Source organism: Anopheles gambiae, chromosome 2 (genome assembly GCF_943734735.2).
Source record: "Anopheles gambiae chromosome 2, idAnoGambNW_F1_1, whole genome shotgun sequence".
NCBI classification, from domain to species: domain Eukaryota; kingdom Metazoa; phylum Arthropoda; class Insecta; order Diptera; family Culicidae; genus Anopheles; species Anopheles gambiae.
The window spans coordinates 35,506,617-35,523,431 of NC_064601.1; the positions used below are offsets into that span (position 1 = coordinate 35,506,617).

Below are 16,815 nucleotides of genomic sequence, written 5' to 3' on the forward strand. Positions count from 1 at the left end.
ATTATATTTAATAACTTTACATATATCTTACCATTCTGCAATTACCATAATACTATTTTGTGACAATCTTCATTTTTTTCAATAATTTATGCAACAACTTTTGAAACGATTTTCAAAAGTTCCATAGTGCATGATCGTACTGCTGTGTTGGTGTGAATACAGTTGTTTGGCTTACACACCCACAGGCATATTGTAGTGAGACACGCATACCTTTACGATCGAACATATTTTTACATTCGCTGGAGGTACAGTAGCACACAAAAGAGGAGCAGATTTGTTCGAAATAATAAAGAATGCAATAAAGTATTTTTTTCGTTTAATGATTACATACTTACACACGAAACGTGTCATGAATAAATTTTTATCTTTATTGCAGACACCTTTTAACAAAGGCCTAAATTTAAGTTTGCGTTTAAAACTATTAAATTTAGCATGTACACTGCAAAATCGTGTAATAAATTAACATAAAATTATAAAATTAATAATACGAAGATAATGTTAAGCCTGAAAAAAAAAACAGTGAATAATATGTTTTGGTTACCACAGCAATTATTTCTTATGTTTTACAAAAAAGGGGTTTGAATTATACAAATTTTCTTAAAAAGCGCTTGCTTCTTATTAGTTTTGCGAAAATCCCATTGTAAACAATTAATCGTTATAAGCGGGACTACTGTATTCATACAATTTTAAGTAAAGCTTTTGTTGTGTTTGTGCTTCAGCTATTTATTGACCAATTAACATTATTATTCTGTTGTTTAATACTGTATTATTTTACCTATATAATTAATAGAATAATTTACTTATTTTTTATGTTACTAATTTTCACGTTCTATCTGCGAATTGAAAACCCCTGACTGGCCAAAGCCAGTTTATAGCAAATTCCGTTTCGTCGACTAACGTTTATTTTAATTTTATAGCAAAGTTGATTTGAAATCTGTTTGATTTCAAATGAAATCATTGTTTCGGTTTAAATAAAAGAAGCATATTTTTATTACTAGCAATATTATTTTATTAATTTTGTAAAAATACATTAATATGTATTATTCTGTTAATTTTAGACATTGTTGCCGAATTATATGTATTTATCAAACACGTACCCATTCGAACATTAGTACGAAAAATCCCAAAACATGACATATCATCCAGCGTAAGTCGAACAGCATTTGCATTTGGGTGTGTTAATATCACACCAACCCCAAACGATTTGCCCTCCACTTCCAGTAATCGATAAACGCCCTTCCAGTGGAGCGTGTACATGCGCACTAGCCTGGTTGCTAGTTTGCTGGATGTCAAAACGCAACCTGTAGGGAAGAAGCTCACCTCGTGCTGGGTCTGATTCGTCTCGGAGCATGCTGATTAGAACATCTTCGACACTTCTCGTATAAACACATAGTGCGTCATCACGCTGCAAACGCTTATCCCCGTTGGTGATTCTCCTGTTTGTAAGTAATCCGTTAGATTTGTGGTAGTAACACATGAGTTGTAAATAGCGTCAGCGATTAGCTGTCACAGTAAATAGACAGCAACAATACCTTGCAAGTGGTTTCAAGCGTTACAGAGCGTGTAGAAATAATTGCAGAAAGCTTCCACTGAAAAGCTACCGCTCGGCAACGTGCACGTCCTATAAAGCGCCCGCTGGGGATAGCTTTTTCTCTCCGAAACACATCGCTCTGCCCGACGAATTGTGCTCTCTCCATGGGTGTCTCAACGGTAGTAGGCGTAGAAAGCGTACGTGTATACATTGATAACCGTCTACAGTGTGGTAGTATTTCCATCGTGCATCGGGTGCTTGTATTGTGTGTATTTTTCAATTTGTGTGTGTGTATGTGTGGAGCCGACGACTACTACAAGCGTCCGAAATTGTCCCTTTCCTTCACGAAATTGGAAGGATAGCTGTCAGGAGCGTGAATAGGAGATTTTCATTCTCGTACCGTTCAGTGTCGGAGAAAAACGTACCTCACGCGCGTTCGTCGGCTCCGTTCATGTGTGCGCTCAATCTCAACTATCAGTGAAAGTCTGTCCAATCTTTGCTTGTGCGCTTTTCCGTTGCAGGTGTGAAAAATTCGTTCAGTGTGGCACACAGTGTCGCTGTGCAGTGAAAATACGTGCAAATAAAGCAAAGCTAGCGAGCTAGCGAGTTTGGTAATCGATTTAACTCGATACCAGCATTAGGAAAAAAGCGACGATAAGCGACTGGTTCTTCATCCACCGAGTCGACTTGACGAGAAGCGGGTGAAACGTGAGGAAAGCCCAAGCAAACCCCCCATTCTATTCCAACCACAAACGCAGGTAAGTGTGTGTATGAGTGTATAAGCATGCGTGAGAGAGTGTGTGTGTGTGTATGTACGCGTACATCTCTTCGACCAACAACCCCAACCGACGGACCCATGTGACCCATGTGAAAAGTTCGTTATGTGAAATTAGTGTACCAGCCCCGATGAGTCCCTGCTTAGGGCAGAATTGTGTTCTATGTATCGGTATTGAAAACTGGAAAAAAGCCCGTTTTCCTTTGTACTTTTGCATTGAGTAAGGAACAAAAAAAAAACACATGCATGAAAAACTGCGTGCGTGTGCTACTGGCGTAACAGGAAGTAGCGTAATTTTTCATTCAAATTTCCCATTGAACAGCGTCTCCATTCAGCAAGAAACGCTGCGTTATCCGGGGGCACGTTCGCTTCAGTGAAAGGAGGGAGGCTTATGGTTTCCCTGTCTCTTTTTTGCGGTCATGTATCCGTCCCAGATCCTGGGCGTCCCGGTTCGCCATCCCTTTTGCGCACATTTAGCTTGAGCAGCAACTTTTCCTGCGGGAGTGGCGGGAGCAGAAAACTTTGTTCTCGCATGCCGGAAAAGCTAGCCCGTTGATGACCTGATTTTTTTATTCCTTCGGTCGTGCGGTGTGTTTGTCTCGAGCAACAAACGAAACGGGGAGCTGTTTCCTTCCGTTTTCAACTGCTTCTCCCGACCGGGAATGGTTTGAAAGAGAGGGTGCACGCGTTTCCTAGAGGGTGTAACAGTAGAATGAGCTTCACAGTTTCGTAGCTTTCTGCTAAGGGCAATCGAAGATTACTGTAATATATAAAGCTTTCGAGGGAAAATTATCCTTTGTGGAGATTCATTTTTTATTACATTTATTTCACAACATTGATTATTTTACGGCTTGGGTAAAAGAAAGCTTTCCTTTCCCTGGCATGGGGTTAAACCCACTGGTTGAAACTCTAATCGGTTGTAACGCCTAGCGGAACGCCACTCAAAGTTCTTTGGCGTCCAGAATTCATCCACCCACAACCACAACCCTCAACCTTTTTTTCTTTCTTTTTCGAGCGAGAGAGGGATCGCTTTGTACCACTCACTTTCTCTTTCCATCGTACAGCCCAACGAACGTTACAGTTCTCTCCTGCTAATGAGACCGCATCTCAGTTTCTCTCGGATGTTTGCATTGGATGGGAAAATGGGATTATAGGCTGCCAACGGCGACGTCGATGGAAACGCAGAAAGGTGTTGTAGAAGCGCACTAAAATTATTTCTTCCCACAACCCGGAGCTGTACGGTTGGATTTTAATTCGTTCAAAAAACGCCCTACTGGTACCTAATACAGCCATCCCGACAGGGAACGGGAACTTTTGCAGAGCAAAAAAAAAAAAATAAAACATCCTAAGCCGTGAAGCACAGCACAGCGCACAAGGGTGCTAACTGGATCAAGTATATATCCTGGCCCCGAGGCAATCCAACACACTCACACCACCAAAACGTCCCGCCTGTGACAACATGTTCTCGCATCCTCGCCGAACTGGGAAAACGTCCTCACGTGTACGGCAAAATGCCGACACTTACGTAACACCCTCAGTGGGTAGCTTGGGTAGCTGATGTGAGTCTCCGGATGGGGCGGGGTGGGCAAAAGGACGAAGACTCGGATTTCTCTTTTTGTTGCGCTTGAAAAAAACAACACCCTTCCCTATCCCGGCTGTGTCTCGTGGCGATCGAACTGCGCTGTACGGTGTAAATGTGTGTAAGCTTTATGATTGAGTTTTCTCTCGGTGTGCACAGAGCAGCTGAAACAGGATCTAGAATATACTGTTGCAATGATTTTGCAAAAGAATGCAGAAGGAGAAGGGGAGCTTTCATGCTTTCATCTGGCATCGGTGATGGAATGTGCGAATCGAGCAAAAAGTGCTGTAAATCATCGTTAATTTGTGAATATTGGACGTAGTTTTGCGAGGGGATGGATTTGGCTTAACGGTGGATCGTAAATTATGTCGTAAATCTTTGACGAACCTGCTCTCTGACTTGATGCTATAAATATGTAGATAAACTGTAGATAAGCTTTATAAAGTTTCTTCTCTCTGTCCTTTTGCGCTTTGCGCATCATTTGGGTGATGAAGATTCAATTGAGTGTTTTTAGTCCATTGATGTCTCCAAAAGCAGAATTCTTAAACTATTAGATTGAAAGCAAACTGTAGTTAAGACCTTACTTGTTTATGGTCTTTTACAATTTCAACCATTCGGAATGAAACTGTATTTGCTTATTCAGTTTTTGCTTCCAGTCACGATGGATCCATTTTATCCGGGAAGCTAGGAAGCAATCTGTAGGAATGAGAAGCAAAAAAACACTTCCCTCATATTTGCGTTTTCGAATGAAATATGTCTGGCGGTGAAATACCGCAAATGGAATTTCAAGATCACAAATATTTGTGCTCTAGCGAGCCATTTTCATGGTACATGCCTGGTCACATTGGTTGAGATGGTATTTTGTTTTTTTAATGTCCCAACAATATATCCTTACACATTTTGTGGAATCATGTGGATGAAGAATCATGTCAAGCGGAAATATACTAACCATGCCCGTTACCGAAAAGAAGCCCTACAAATGGAATGAATACCTTCAAACACTTCAGCACGCTGCTATTGATGTTTGGTAATTATTCATAACACCTTCACACCGTTTAATTACTAAACCAATATTGTCTTTGTGATAAAACATTACTTCTATCCGAGTTGTGACATAAATTATTTAAAAGCTGCACGCTGGTAATATGACAGGCGGATAAAGAGTGATTTTCACCAAAACCAAAAAAAAGGACAGCGATGTGGACATTTCTTGCTTGATTTGTTTGACACTGCCACCTTCTCTAGCATCCCGTTTCTCTTTCATCAATCAGTACAATTTGATTCATTTGTCATCGTGACAGGATAAACATTATGCGGCAACAGAAACCTTCATAACAAATTTATCGCATCGCAACAGCGTTAAACTAAGTGTATGGCGTAATGGAACACGGCGTTTCGTGTTAAGCCTATCATCTTTCGCCCGTACGTGGGTCCCGCAGAGGGTGGGAAACAATTATTGCGCTAAGTTGAGCTAAATACTTTTCTCCTGCTTAAGCTTTTCCAATTAGCTAGCAAAGAAACGAACAAAACACACGCTCCTCCGTCCCGTTCGAACGCAAACAATGAGTCAATAGAAAAAGGGGTTTGTGAAAAATAAAATCTGAAATACACACAGCTATACATACACACACACACATCAACCGCAATAAAACGCCAATTTGTGGTTTAGCATTGGAGCGAACCGAAACCCGAAGGAAACCCGCAGCAAACCCGTAAAATCGCTTATTGCTGTCTCGAAACTTGGTCGAAAGAGCTGGCAAACAAACAGAAGAAGAAGAAAAAAACATAAGCCCCAGAGCATATTTTCTGTCTGTCTGCACCATAGCAACGCAGAACACTCTACACATAGAGAAGCATATATACACACACGCACACATGCGCGTTGAAAAAGAAAGGTTACATTCTTGTTGGCGCATTCATTGTTGCGAAAGAGTTTTCCTTGTTTTTGTCTTGAAGCCGGTACGAGTGGGGTGTGCCGTTGGCTTGAAAGCTAATATCAGAATCTCGCAAACAATGCGGCTTTAGTCGGCTCCTGTAAGCCGCAAAGAAATGGTTACTCATCTTCTTTTTTTTCTAGAAGTGTCTGCAATAATTTCTGATTTACAGATCGCATTATGCCCTTTGAAAGTCGGTTAACCGTTTTGAGCGGTACAACTGTTTTTCTATTTGTGTTCGCGTTAACAATCCATTGAAGCAGCCTGAACATTGAGACAGCTTCTTTAACGCACCCTAAATCGATAAAAACAACTGCCGGATAAAAGGCAAAAATCAAGAAAGATAAATGAATTCCACCGGTCTGTCTGCCTGTCTGTCGCAATGGTGGCCCTTATTGATTCATGGCCCATTATATCAAACATTACAAAACGAAACATTATAACGAACCAGCTTCTTTCGTCCACTCTTCCGTCTCGTGGTGCCCGAAGAGAAAACCGACCCATCAAACGATCGATTTGTTAGCCATCAGCTTCATGACACTAGAACCTGATACGACATTGCGCCAGCTCTCGTTAGCGCCGAATGGATGTACGGTGGCACACACATTCCATGCTGCCACTGTCTTGACATCAAAAATTTATCAAACCAAAGCGATCTGACAGCAAGCGTTTGTAAGCCAGACTAGTAAGAGGCGCTCGCTGACATGTGCGCGTGAGCATGAGCAGTGAATAAATGGCATCCAAAAATATATAAACGCTCCGGCACACAGAGGGCATAGAAAATGTTCACACTGTAACATTGGCTCAATTTTACACGGTTGGATGTAAATCCCACGATTTAACAGTGTACCACTGAGACACGTAGAATGTGTGTCGCGTGATGTAATTTTTCTTCTCCATCCCGAAACTTCAAACCGATTGCTACCGTCCGATTGCTGCTATTCCCATCGAAGCTCCTGTGGGCGTGTGAATTGTGTCACTTATACCGTCACTCGGGTAGATGGTAGTACCCTTGATGTGTCCCTTTTTGCTGCGTGCTTTTGCTGTTGAAAGACGGCAACGGTTGGTTGCTTTCTTGCAACTACACAGACTTTCCGGCGCCTCGCTACATCGTGGGCGCCAGCAGCGGACCCAGTGCTGGCTTTCAGTTTCAGCAAGTGGGGGATGATATTTCAAAGAAACTGTGAACGGGTTGCAGAAAATCGATAAAGAGTTTTCTTTACGCAAAAGGATCTACTGGAAGTAGTAAAACAATTCATAGGATCACAGGACGGGTATACATCAATCAATTACTGCTTGAGTCACACATAACATCATTTAGGACGTAAAGCTAGTTTCTGTTAAAACTGTAAGTGGTATGAGTCGTTTATCCTTCTTAAACAGCTACTTAACTAATGAATTAAAAACAACCCAAATCTTACCCTGCAGGCCATCAGTATTATAAAGGAAAAATAATAAACAATCATGATCCTGATGCCCTTTTAGCGCTGGGTTACGTTCACCTTGTTGATGCTTCGTATCTTTGATTCACCGCTACCAGCTTCATTCAATCGTTCCACGAAAACGCACCTCTCCACGGCAAAAGGATTCCGTCACCTGTCGTGCAAAACGCGATAAGCCGCTCCGGGGTTGTGATGTTCGCACCATTACACCAGATAACGTAATGCGATGGCACCTTACCCCGCCAGTCACTCTCGATCACTCTCCCGCATTGATATTACTTTTCTTATTGCGAAAGTTTTCGGTCAAATCCAAAGCAAAGGAGAGCCCCAGCTGCGTGCGTCCAAGTGGTCCGCTGGGAAATAAATGTACGAAATTGAATGGTTTGTTACCGTGTCTCGTTCATCTTTTTTTCCGCCAGCCGTTTGTCTCCGAATCGCGCCTTGAGATTTATCTGCCTCAAGCCTCTGGCACTAAAATCTAATTGAAAGTGACTACCGTTCAGAGGGAATGAATGTCAGCGAGGATAGATGGTGCGAACGAGAGCTGCGATTTCAGACTCAGGGAACAAACTTTGTTGGAAGCTATTTGCCTGCGTGGAGTAGCTGTACCTGTAGCGCTTTGCTAGATTAAATCCTAGAGGAAAGTTAGGAAGATCTGAGAAATTTTGGCTTGGAAATGATGACTTTTAAAGAGCACCATCAAGTGGTGGCCCATTCCGAAAGGCCTTATGATATAACCATAACCTTGTTTTGTAATGCTATTTCTTCAAAACGCAACTAAATAAAGCTGTTCAATAAATAGGCAGTTATCTTTAGCTTTTAACCTTCATTTTCTTGAACAGTTATTAAATCCTACCCCTAACGAAAAGTACCAAGAGCGATAACCAGCTTTTCGAGTTCTTGCCCGTTAATGTTGAGCCAATAAATATCGTACCATCTCCATCCGGTACCTATTCATGATGTGTGAAGCATCTCCCATGCTTAGCGAGCTTTCTGGGAAGGATGAACATTTTTATCGATTTTCAAATATTTATGATCTTAATGAAGTGAGCAGTTGCAAATCCTTGTTAATCCATGAAAATCATCTGACAGTGATGGAGAAACTAAATGATATTGATTTAGTTTATACTCTACTGTGCTTTAAGTGAGTTTTTAGCGATAACACCGGTGACTTATTCATAAAAAGGATATTGTATTTATTGTTATTTAAACATGAAAATGAAAATGTTGAAATTACTATCCTAATATACTGGTAATGTAAGTAAGTAGTATGATAGAATACTGTGCTGGAATGATAGTGCTTATGACTCCACGCTTCTTTTTGGCAAAAATCTCTACAATACAAATAAAAATTGTTGCAATATTTCCCAGCAGTTGATATTGTTTGCAAAAGAACGTTTCTATCGGTTGGGCGCAAAAACAGTCGGCACCATTAAACACGAGACTTAATTATACATGCATAAACACAGTCCACACAGTTCTGTTTCCTATTTTAGCACTGCTTGTTCGACCTGGTTGTAAACGGAACCCGCAAACAGGGAATTAAATAGAATCACTCACTGTCCCGCTGTGTCCTAGATTGACTCACTAGGGCATGCATCATCCTTTGCCGCACGATAACGGTTAGCTCACAGCAGGAAACCGTACTGACCCTTTGCAGCGGCTAGTAAGCACGTAGCACACCATCTTTCCTTACGTACTAACACAGTGTGAATACAGAATTGGAGGCTTGATTTTTCTTCACGAATGAATCCGAATTCGAAATTGGAATTGAATTATCCCCTGGGCTATTGACGTATTACAGCGCTGATGGATTACCTTTCACAGCGCTGTTCTACAGAATTGAGGACACCGTAAATGCGTTTCCCTTGTTCATTAGTAAGCGTTTCTGTTCCGTCCTTCTTGTGGTGGAAAAAGACACTGCGGTGATCTACAATACTTTAACAACTTTAACATAAAGAATGCTGACTGTCTTTCTGCTTTACAGCGTTCGACAACCGCTTTAAAGCATACCCTCTAGGGTTCTTCAGGAAGCGTCCTTCACGTTGAGATGGCTACACTTATCCAGGCCCTCTCAAGATGTTCCGTTTAAAACATATGCACCTGAAGTACGTCTAAGGATGTGCATCTTTTCAACTTAGCCTTACACTTTTCAAAGCAGCTCACAATTTATTTTCTGTTTCATTTTGAACTGTATTACATCTAAAGCAATAAAGCTGCTCTAAATCAAATAAACGTTTACAACCTCTTTCTAGCTGTTCGCTTTTCCAGCACCACATAAAACAGACGTTGATGAGATGCTTCCTTTACAATTTAATAAACCAGTATTTCAGCGTCTGTTTGCAAAGCCGGAACAAAGCACAAACAATCCTCCGTCCGGTTCAGTGCCGTTGATTGTGCCACTGCCCAATCAATTCTATTTTAATCAATCTAGAAACGCCTGTGCTAAAATTTCGCTCACCCAAAGGCATAGGTCAGTAGTGCCGGCATTGAAAATGTGCAAATGGAAAGAACCTTCCCCGAGTCGATGAACACATTTCCGATGACAACCGGGCACAACATCCGTGCGTCGCTTCATCGTAAATCCGGGACAAGGCTTGCGTCAAAGACTCGCAACCCCCCACCCCGGAGGCACTTTGGAGCAAACTCCGAAGCTAATGAATTTTTCATTGCCTCCTCACACGTGGGCTCCCGATCAGGGCTGGGCACACGGGGTATTGCCGGTTGCCTGTTTCAATGTTTGCAGCTACATTAGAAGCTTTGGGAGACGGTGGAAAAACGCCGAGAGCTCGAGACGGAAATGAAAAACTCGTAGTGACAAAGAAAACAAAACACACCGAAAACATAAACATGAAGAAGAAATATCTTAAGGGCATGAGGAATTTATGTGAGTGTGTGTGGGTTTACTGAGAGGAAACAAGATAATACAGCATTTTTCGCAAGCAAAGACTTAAGGAACGGTTTTACTTTTCTTTCACGGTTCGTTGATCAAAGCTAAAAATGTAAAAGACACTTAGTTTTCTTATATAAAAGGGAAAATAAATGTTCCATCTTTAAGACGTTTGATGCTTCCTTTTTTAATTGACTTTTTTCCTCTGTTTAACTTACATTTCAGATTTCCCCAAGATCGAGTATCTTCGCAACCGTCATCTTTTCCAGAAAGAGCGAATAACTTGCACTACACTAAAGGTAGCTAATATACAGCAAGGTATGTATTTCAACATAATTACCTTATTTCTAAGAAACCACTCACCTATTCATCCATAACAACACCTACCACACGTGCATCATTTGTAACAAAACCTTTTCTCTTTGATTTATTCGTCAATTTTCACAACCCATTTCCTATCGTCCCTTTCATCTTCCTCGATTGCGGTACGGTTGCGGCTAATACTTTAGCTACCAATCATCAAACCTCCGCCCCAGCCTTTATAACTGCATCTCAGTAGAGACTCCATTGCCATCGTTATCACCATCACCATCAGCCGTAGCCGTCAGAGTACTACTCGGTGCTTAGAAAACTATCCAACCACCAACGACAAAGCGACCAACCACGACATTCTTCATCCGCCATCTTCAGCAGCTAGTCGGGCAGCGCCCAAGTAACAGCTCGTGCGTTACTAGCAACATACAAGCGGTCGTTCTCTCGTTGCCACTCTACACCAACACCAAACGAAAACCAAACAAACAACCCACGCCGGAAGTCTCGACTAAGCCGCCACTCGGGTGCGTAGCGTAGTTGTCTTCACTTTCGTTCCGTTCCGTTCAATATTAGCGCCATATCTGACGCTGGGTGCGGGCGAATCTGCGCCCCGCCAAAGGTAATAATTGTTTTCCATCGTACATCGTATCAGCTTTGCATCTTCATCCACAAACACACGAACACACACTATCTGTCTCTTTCTCTGATGCTTGGTTTACGCTGGCCTCCCATATACAGTCCCATCCTATCATCCGGCTTACTGCCGCGTGCTTGGTGCCTCGGGAAGGGTAAAATCATATGCAAGCGAGAGCGTGAGCCATTACTTTGAAGCTTTAGATGTGTACAAACTATCCCTGCAGCTTAATAGAAACGGTTTCCGGTTCGTCCGGTGCATGATCATCGGTCGTTGGATGTATTGCCGGGTGGCCACAAGCGGCTAACTAGTGCAACTTTGTTGAGTAACATCATCGACACCCGTGAAGTACCGGGCTTCTCCATTGGGCTGTGAACGGAGCTTTTCCTGCTTCGCCTCTTTATTTTATTTTCTTCCGAGCGCTGCCAGTTTTCTATAATTAGCCAAACGATGTTCTTTGATATCATGTTTCATTCTCACAATTATCATGTATTACATCATTCGACAATAATCATCATCATCATCATCACATGAAAGATGGGACTCCATTTATCCTAGCTTTTAACATTCCTCCTTTTTTGAGCAAAACTTGTGCTAGCTTTAACAACAGGAATCACACCGTCCATTTGCGTGCTTTATTTCCGTTTCTAGCGAAACGGGGTTTAGTTTCCGGACGAACGAAATGAAGCGTCATCACAACTGCTTCATTCTTAATGTTGCTCCTTCCTTACGAAAGTTTATGTTTTTTTTCGGGCAAACTGCCAACCGAGCTGGTAAAACCACCGTAAACTACCCACACACTTAACCAACCATAAACACACACACACAAACGCGTGCGCGCCCTTACGGCACGCATGCATGCTCGCAAATACTTGTGATGATTCAATAATGAAACCTCTAAAACTTTCTGGCAGCGGCGGTACGGTAAAGTTTTGTTCGTGTATTTTTCGTTCGCTCGTTCGCCTCAAATCAAGCAGCAGACGGACACGATTGAATGTCATGAAGCAACGAAGTGCGGTATGAATCAGTGTGCAAAAGGTTTCCACTCTCGATGTCCATTTCACATGCGAATGGATTGCGCTTGTTTGGGAGGGTAGAGAAACTTTTTAGCACATTTTGTTAGTGCTGGATAAACTCGGGCCGTATTTTTGTTTCCTTTTGAAAACTCGTATCTATATCATGGTGGGGATAGTTTTGCTTCCAAATGGTTTCTCGATTTCTCGAAACGACTTACGAAAACGAAGAGACGAATAATAAGATGATGGTTTGTTCTTGATAAATGACTTTTCAGAAGCGAAGGACGGATGGTCCAAATGTAAAGGATTTATATCAGATACACTGTCACAGCATGTTGGCATGAGCCCGTCAAAAGGTGGTCATTTACCTCCGTGCCTTCGTGTGCATTAAGTATCCATAAATATCTCTTATATTGTCAGCTATATAACGCTTTTTGCTCTTACTCTTTATTTTGGTGTCCAGTGTTCTAATAAATTTTGAACTATTTATCTCTGTTAGTCATTACACTGTTTGCAATAATGTTTACGTCATGTTGTCATACTACATCACACATCGTGAGAGTATTCATGAGATCGTGTTGGCTTTCAGTGACTTATGGATTACTCCCCATAGCAGGATAGGCTGTCCTACGTGTGGCTGCACGATCCATTTGGGGCTTGAACCCATGGACCCATCGTTATTAAGTCGTACGAGTTGACGACTGTACCACGAGACCGGCTTCCAATAAGACTTGATTATATTCCGTTTTGTATTGTATAGTCTCACAATTAGTTCTTTCGTTTTTCTACTAATAATCTATTACTAGTTTGATAGATTATGTACATTTTAACCGTAACCATAATGTTACTAAAGAATAGTGGAAAGTTTTACTAGTGGCACAATATTTACATGATCATTTGTTATATGGAATTGAAACCTAAATCGCACGAAAAAATAAACATGTATTCCGTCAAATTGTATGTCAAACGGAAGCAATAAAGCCATCGAAACATGGCATGTAGATTAAATATTTTCGACGGAATTCCAAGTATTTACGTCGTTATAGTTGGAGCAAAAAAATTAAAGCTAAACAGCGCTGCTACTCGCATGAAATGAACAATTTAAAAGTTACCTTTTATGGAAATCTTGCATCAACCTTTTGCTTTTATCATGGGCCAAGAATCTTTTTCATCCTTTGAATTTTCCCTTCTTGGCGCAGCTCTCTCTCTCTCGATCATTCTTTTAGCTTCTTGTGTAGTATAATTTCCACAGCCACATTATGCACTCTGTTCCTGTCGCCTGCAAAAGCTTACATTAAAACTTCATCCTGTGCACTCAGCACACTCTTTGAACATGCTCCAACATTTAACCAAACACCGCAGAAAAATGCATTAAACTTTGCCCTTTCCAAACCCCGATGGCAGCACGTTAGCAAAGTTGGCTCGCCTCTACTGCGTATAGCCGTTCCGGGTTTTTCGTTACGTTCTCGCCTCACGGGTTGGCTTTTTCGCGGCTAAAACACAGCAAGCACTCTGCTCTGAATAGCAACAAATCTGCCCAGCTACCTTTAGCAACTTCCTTGCGCTTTACTCACCTGTTTCATCAACGTACCATTCATTTTAATCCCTCTCTCACACCGCTGCATCAATATATTCTAACCTGTGTTTCTTTATGTTTCATTCTTCGGATCCACTCCCACCGTTGGATTGTTCGAACGCAGGATCCACAAGCCGGCACACTGTCTTTCGCAAGTTTCAAGAGTAGCTTCACCAGCAATGTTAATTTCCTGAAGCGCCGGTAAGTAGCGTCGCGGTTGCGGCCACCTGTACCAGTACCACTCGATTCGCTGCTTTTCCCCGTAGCTCATGCTAGTTCACTCTTATCCATCTACATCTTCCCGAACCCCCTTTTCTTTCGTTTCGTCGTTTTCATCAAGCTTAGTCTCTCCTAGATTCGAACCATGTCTTCCCTTTCCTTCACTCATCCCAAATTGCATTGCATCGAAATTATGTTGGCTCTCATTTAGATCATCTCATGCAGTCACGATCATATGGCATTAGATTGCGATTTACGTTGGTACTGATTTAACCGGCGAATCGTCGTTTGTCCAGTTGTTGCTTCCGGACATTGGCCAATTAGATTAGTTTTGGAAAGAAGAAAAAAATGTTGCACTATACTCTGGACAAGCTACGTACGGTTTCCATTTCTTGATTGCAGTACGAAAAAAAACACACATTCTACCCCTTCCCGAAATCATGCTTTAAAGACATTCGTCTTCATCATACTATGCCTTCGTTTGACACGATCTTTCACTTGTCAAATTAAACAGTTTGAAAAAAAGTACACGCACAAACTACTTAACACATACCACTACACGTGCCTCACCAAGCGACGTGGAATGATAGATACACCAAGCGCACACATAACGCCATGTCTAGCGACTAGCAGGGCAGCACTACTCTACACCCACCCACACTAATGGAAATGGAGTGATCGATGAAGTAGCACAAATCAGGGGAAATTCATTTACTCCCCGATTTGCTCCCCCAGTGGGAGATTGACACCCCAAATTGTGTGTGCGTGCGTGTGTGTGTTGTACTAATGTTGTAATCCTGTTCTTTCTCTCCCTCTCTTTTTCATTCTTTCTCTTTATCTCTCTCTCTCTCTTCTCTTCTATGCTTTGATGTGTTGTTATCTTGTTTTTTTTTCTTCTTTTCTTCTCACACACACCTGTCCCCGTGCTCGCCAAAATGTCAAAATGTGAAACGCACCAAATAAACCACACCCGACGGTATGCTTGTGTCCAAACTGTATATTTCGTGCAAACATGTTTAAACTTGATTCTACCGTTTGTTATCTTTATGCCATGACATCTCTCTCTCTCCAACTTTTGCTATGTCTCTTTCCATTTTGCTGTTTCGACTACTCATTCTCGATGCTATTGTTCTCAACTGTACATGTCCCTTTCACCTGATATCCGTTTCCCGTTCGATTGTTTCGATTTCTATACTTTATTTGTTTAATGTTTTTGGGTTTTTTGTTGTTCTCGTGGACGTATTTGACTGAACAATGTTCTACTTTTTATATTAAACTCATGCCTTTTGATATCTTTTTATACAAATATTTATCTTGTTTCTTGTTGATGCGAAACAAACAATCAATCTCTTTTCATCCTGTTCCTTCCGCATCCTATTTGCACCGTTATCCACTGTCTACGTTGTGTGTTCCTTCTCTCTCTCTCTCTGTTTCTCTCTTGTCTTTCTTTGTTTTTTTTGTCTCATTGGTTTCGCCTCCTGCATGATCTGTCGCTGTGCTGATTTAGTGATTTCATTGGCAGATTCAGCTCGGGAGACCTGTCTTCCGAGTGCGAGGATGTCGATCCGAAAGACCTGCCGCCCGCAGCTCGCCCACAGCCCCCGCTTCAGCAGCAACCGATGCCGGGCGGTCCGCCCAACATCCCGCCCCCGCCGGCCCCCGGTACGGCCGGGTCCGTGTCGCCGGGCGGGCCGGTACCGCCCGGTTCCGCACCGCCCACCGGTGGCCCGGAGCTGTCGCTAAGCTTTGGCAAGGGGCCGGCCCAGCGCGGTACCAGCGCACCCTCCAGCCCGGCCAAGTCGCGCGAAAGCTTGCTGCAGCGCGTGCAAAGCTTGACCGGAGCGGCCCGGGACCAGGGTGCCTCCATCATTGGTAAGCTACCGCCGCTAGGACGCTTTTCCGCCTGCCCTGCCTGCACTGCCTGGCCAGATTTAAAGGTTCGCTTTTCTGGTGCACCGTTTCCTACCCGCAGGTGCGGCCGTGTCCACTGCCAGCCGGGTGCAGCCGTTCAATCGGGACAAGTGCTTCACGCTGCTGGTCGTGGACGATCAGAACACGGACTGGTCGAAGTACTTCCGCGGCAAGCGGCTGCACAGCGACTACGACATTCGCGTCGAGCAGGCCGAGTTCCGGGAGATCATGCTGACGGCCAGTGCCGACTCGGGACCGATGGTGGGCTGCAACCGGGGCGGATCGAAGCAGGCGAAGCCGTTCCGCCCGGACTTTATCCTAGTGCGCCAGCCACCGCGGGACGGCTCGAAGGACTATCGTTCGACGCTGCTCGGGTTGAAGTATGGCGGTGTGCCGAGCATTAACTCGCTGCACTCACTGTACCAGTTCCAGGTAAGTCATTTGGGAGGATTTTTACTAGCAAAGGTGTGTGATATAGTGTACTATTGTTCTTAAGCTTTCCTATCCTCGTGCCATTATCATCTGCTTTTGGGCAAATTTGTTAATTTGAGGTTTTTTTTTTCAAGGGTTTCAAGACTTTTTTTGAAAATTTATAGTTAATTTAATGTCACTAGCATCTAGATGCCTCCAATAAATTAGCTTTTATAAGATTAAAGTCACATTAGGAGTGGATATACGATTTGTATTCTATTTATTTGATTTTGTAATTTTATTTTTAGATGAATCTTTTATTCTAGCGTTGATGGGCATCTTTTCTATGTATATTTCGTATAAACATACGTTTTTGATTCATTTTTTGTTAGTGACATCTTTTGGCATCAGCACATCAATACAATTCAAAAAACGGGTGCCATCGTGGCATTTTAAAATCATAAAGCTTTTAAAGAATGATCAACATTACGTTTGATACAGATCTCTAGCTAAACACGTAATGCTTTGCATTTCCCTTCGCCATTTTCCCTGCACTGTCCTTATTTGCTTCTAGTCGCACACTTA

The 16,815-nt window shown here is 42.5% G+C and overlaps 1 protein-coding gene across 2 annotated transcripts in view; it reads left to right on the forward strand.

Moving 5' to 3' along the window:
* The first annotated feature begins 1,289 nt into the window (after positions 1–1,289).
* The window catches only part of LOC4577141 (synapsin), a 44,113-nt gene continuing 28,587 nt past the window's right edge, over positions 1,290–16,815 (forward strand). Inside the window, exons 1-7 of one of the 2 annotated variants that reach the window (XM_061648203.1) lie at positions 1,290–1,442; positions 2,053–2,289; positions 10,377–10,469; positions 10,661–11,082; positions 13,814–13,890; positions 15,416–15,780; positions 15,881–16,251. In XM_061648203.1, the coding sequence (XP_061504187.1) occupies positions 15,528–15,780; positions 15,881–16,251 (624 nt within the window). In that variant the 5' untranslated portion in view covers positions 1,290–1,442; positions 2,053–2,289; positions 10,377–10,469; ... (1 more) ...; positions 13,814–13,890; positions 15,416–15,527. Of the gene's footprint in view, positions 1,443–2,052; positions 2,290–10,376; positions 10,470–10,660; positions 11,083–13,813; positions 13,891–15,415; positions 15,781–15,880; positions 16,252–16,815 lie in introns of those variants that run through there. The other variant, XM_061648204.1, reaches the window with a different exon arrangement.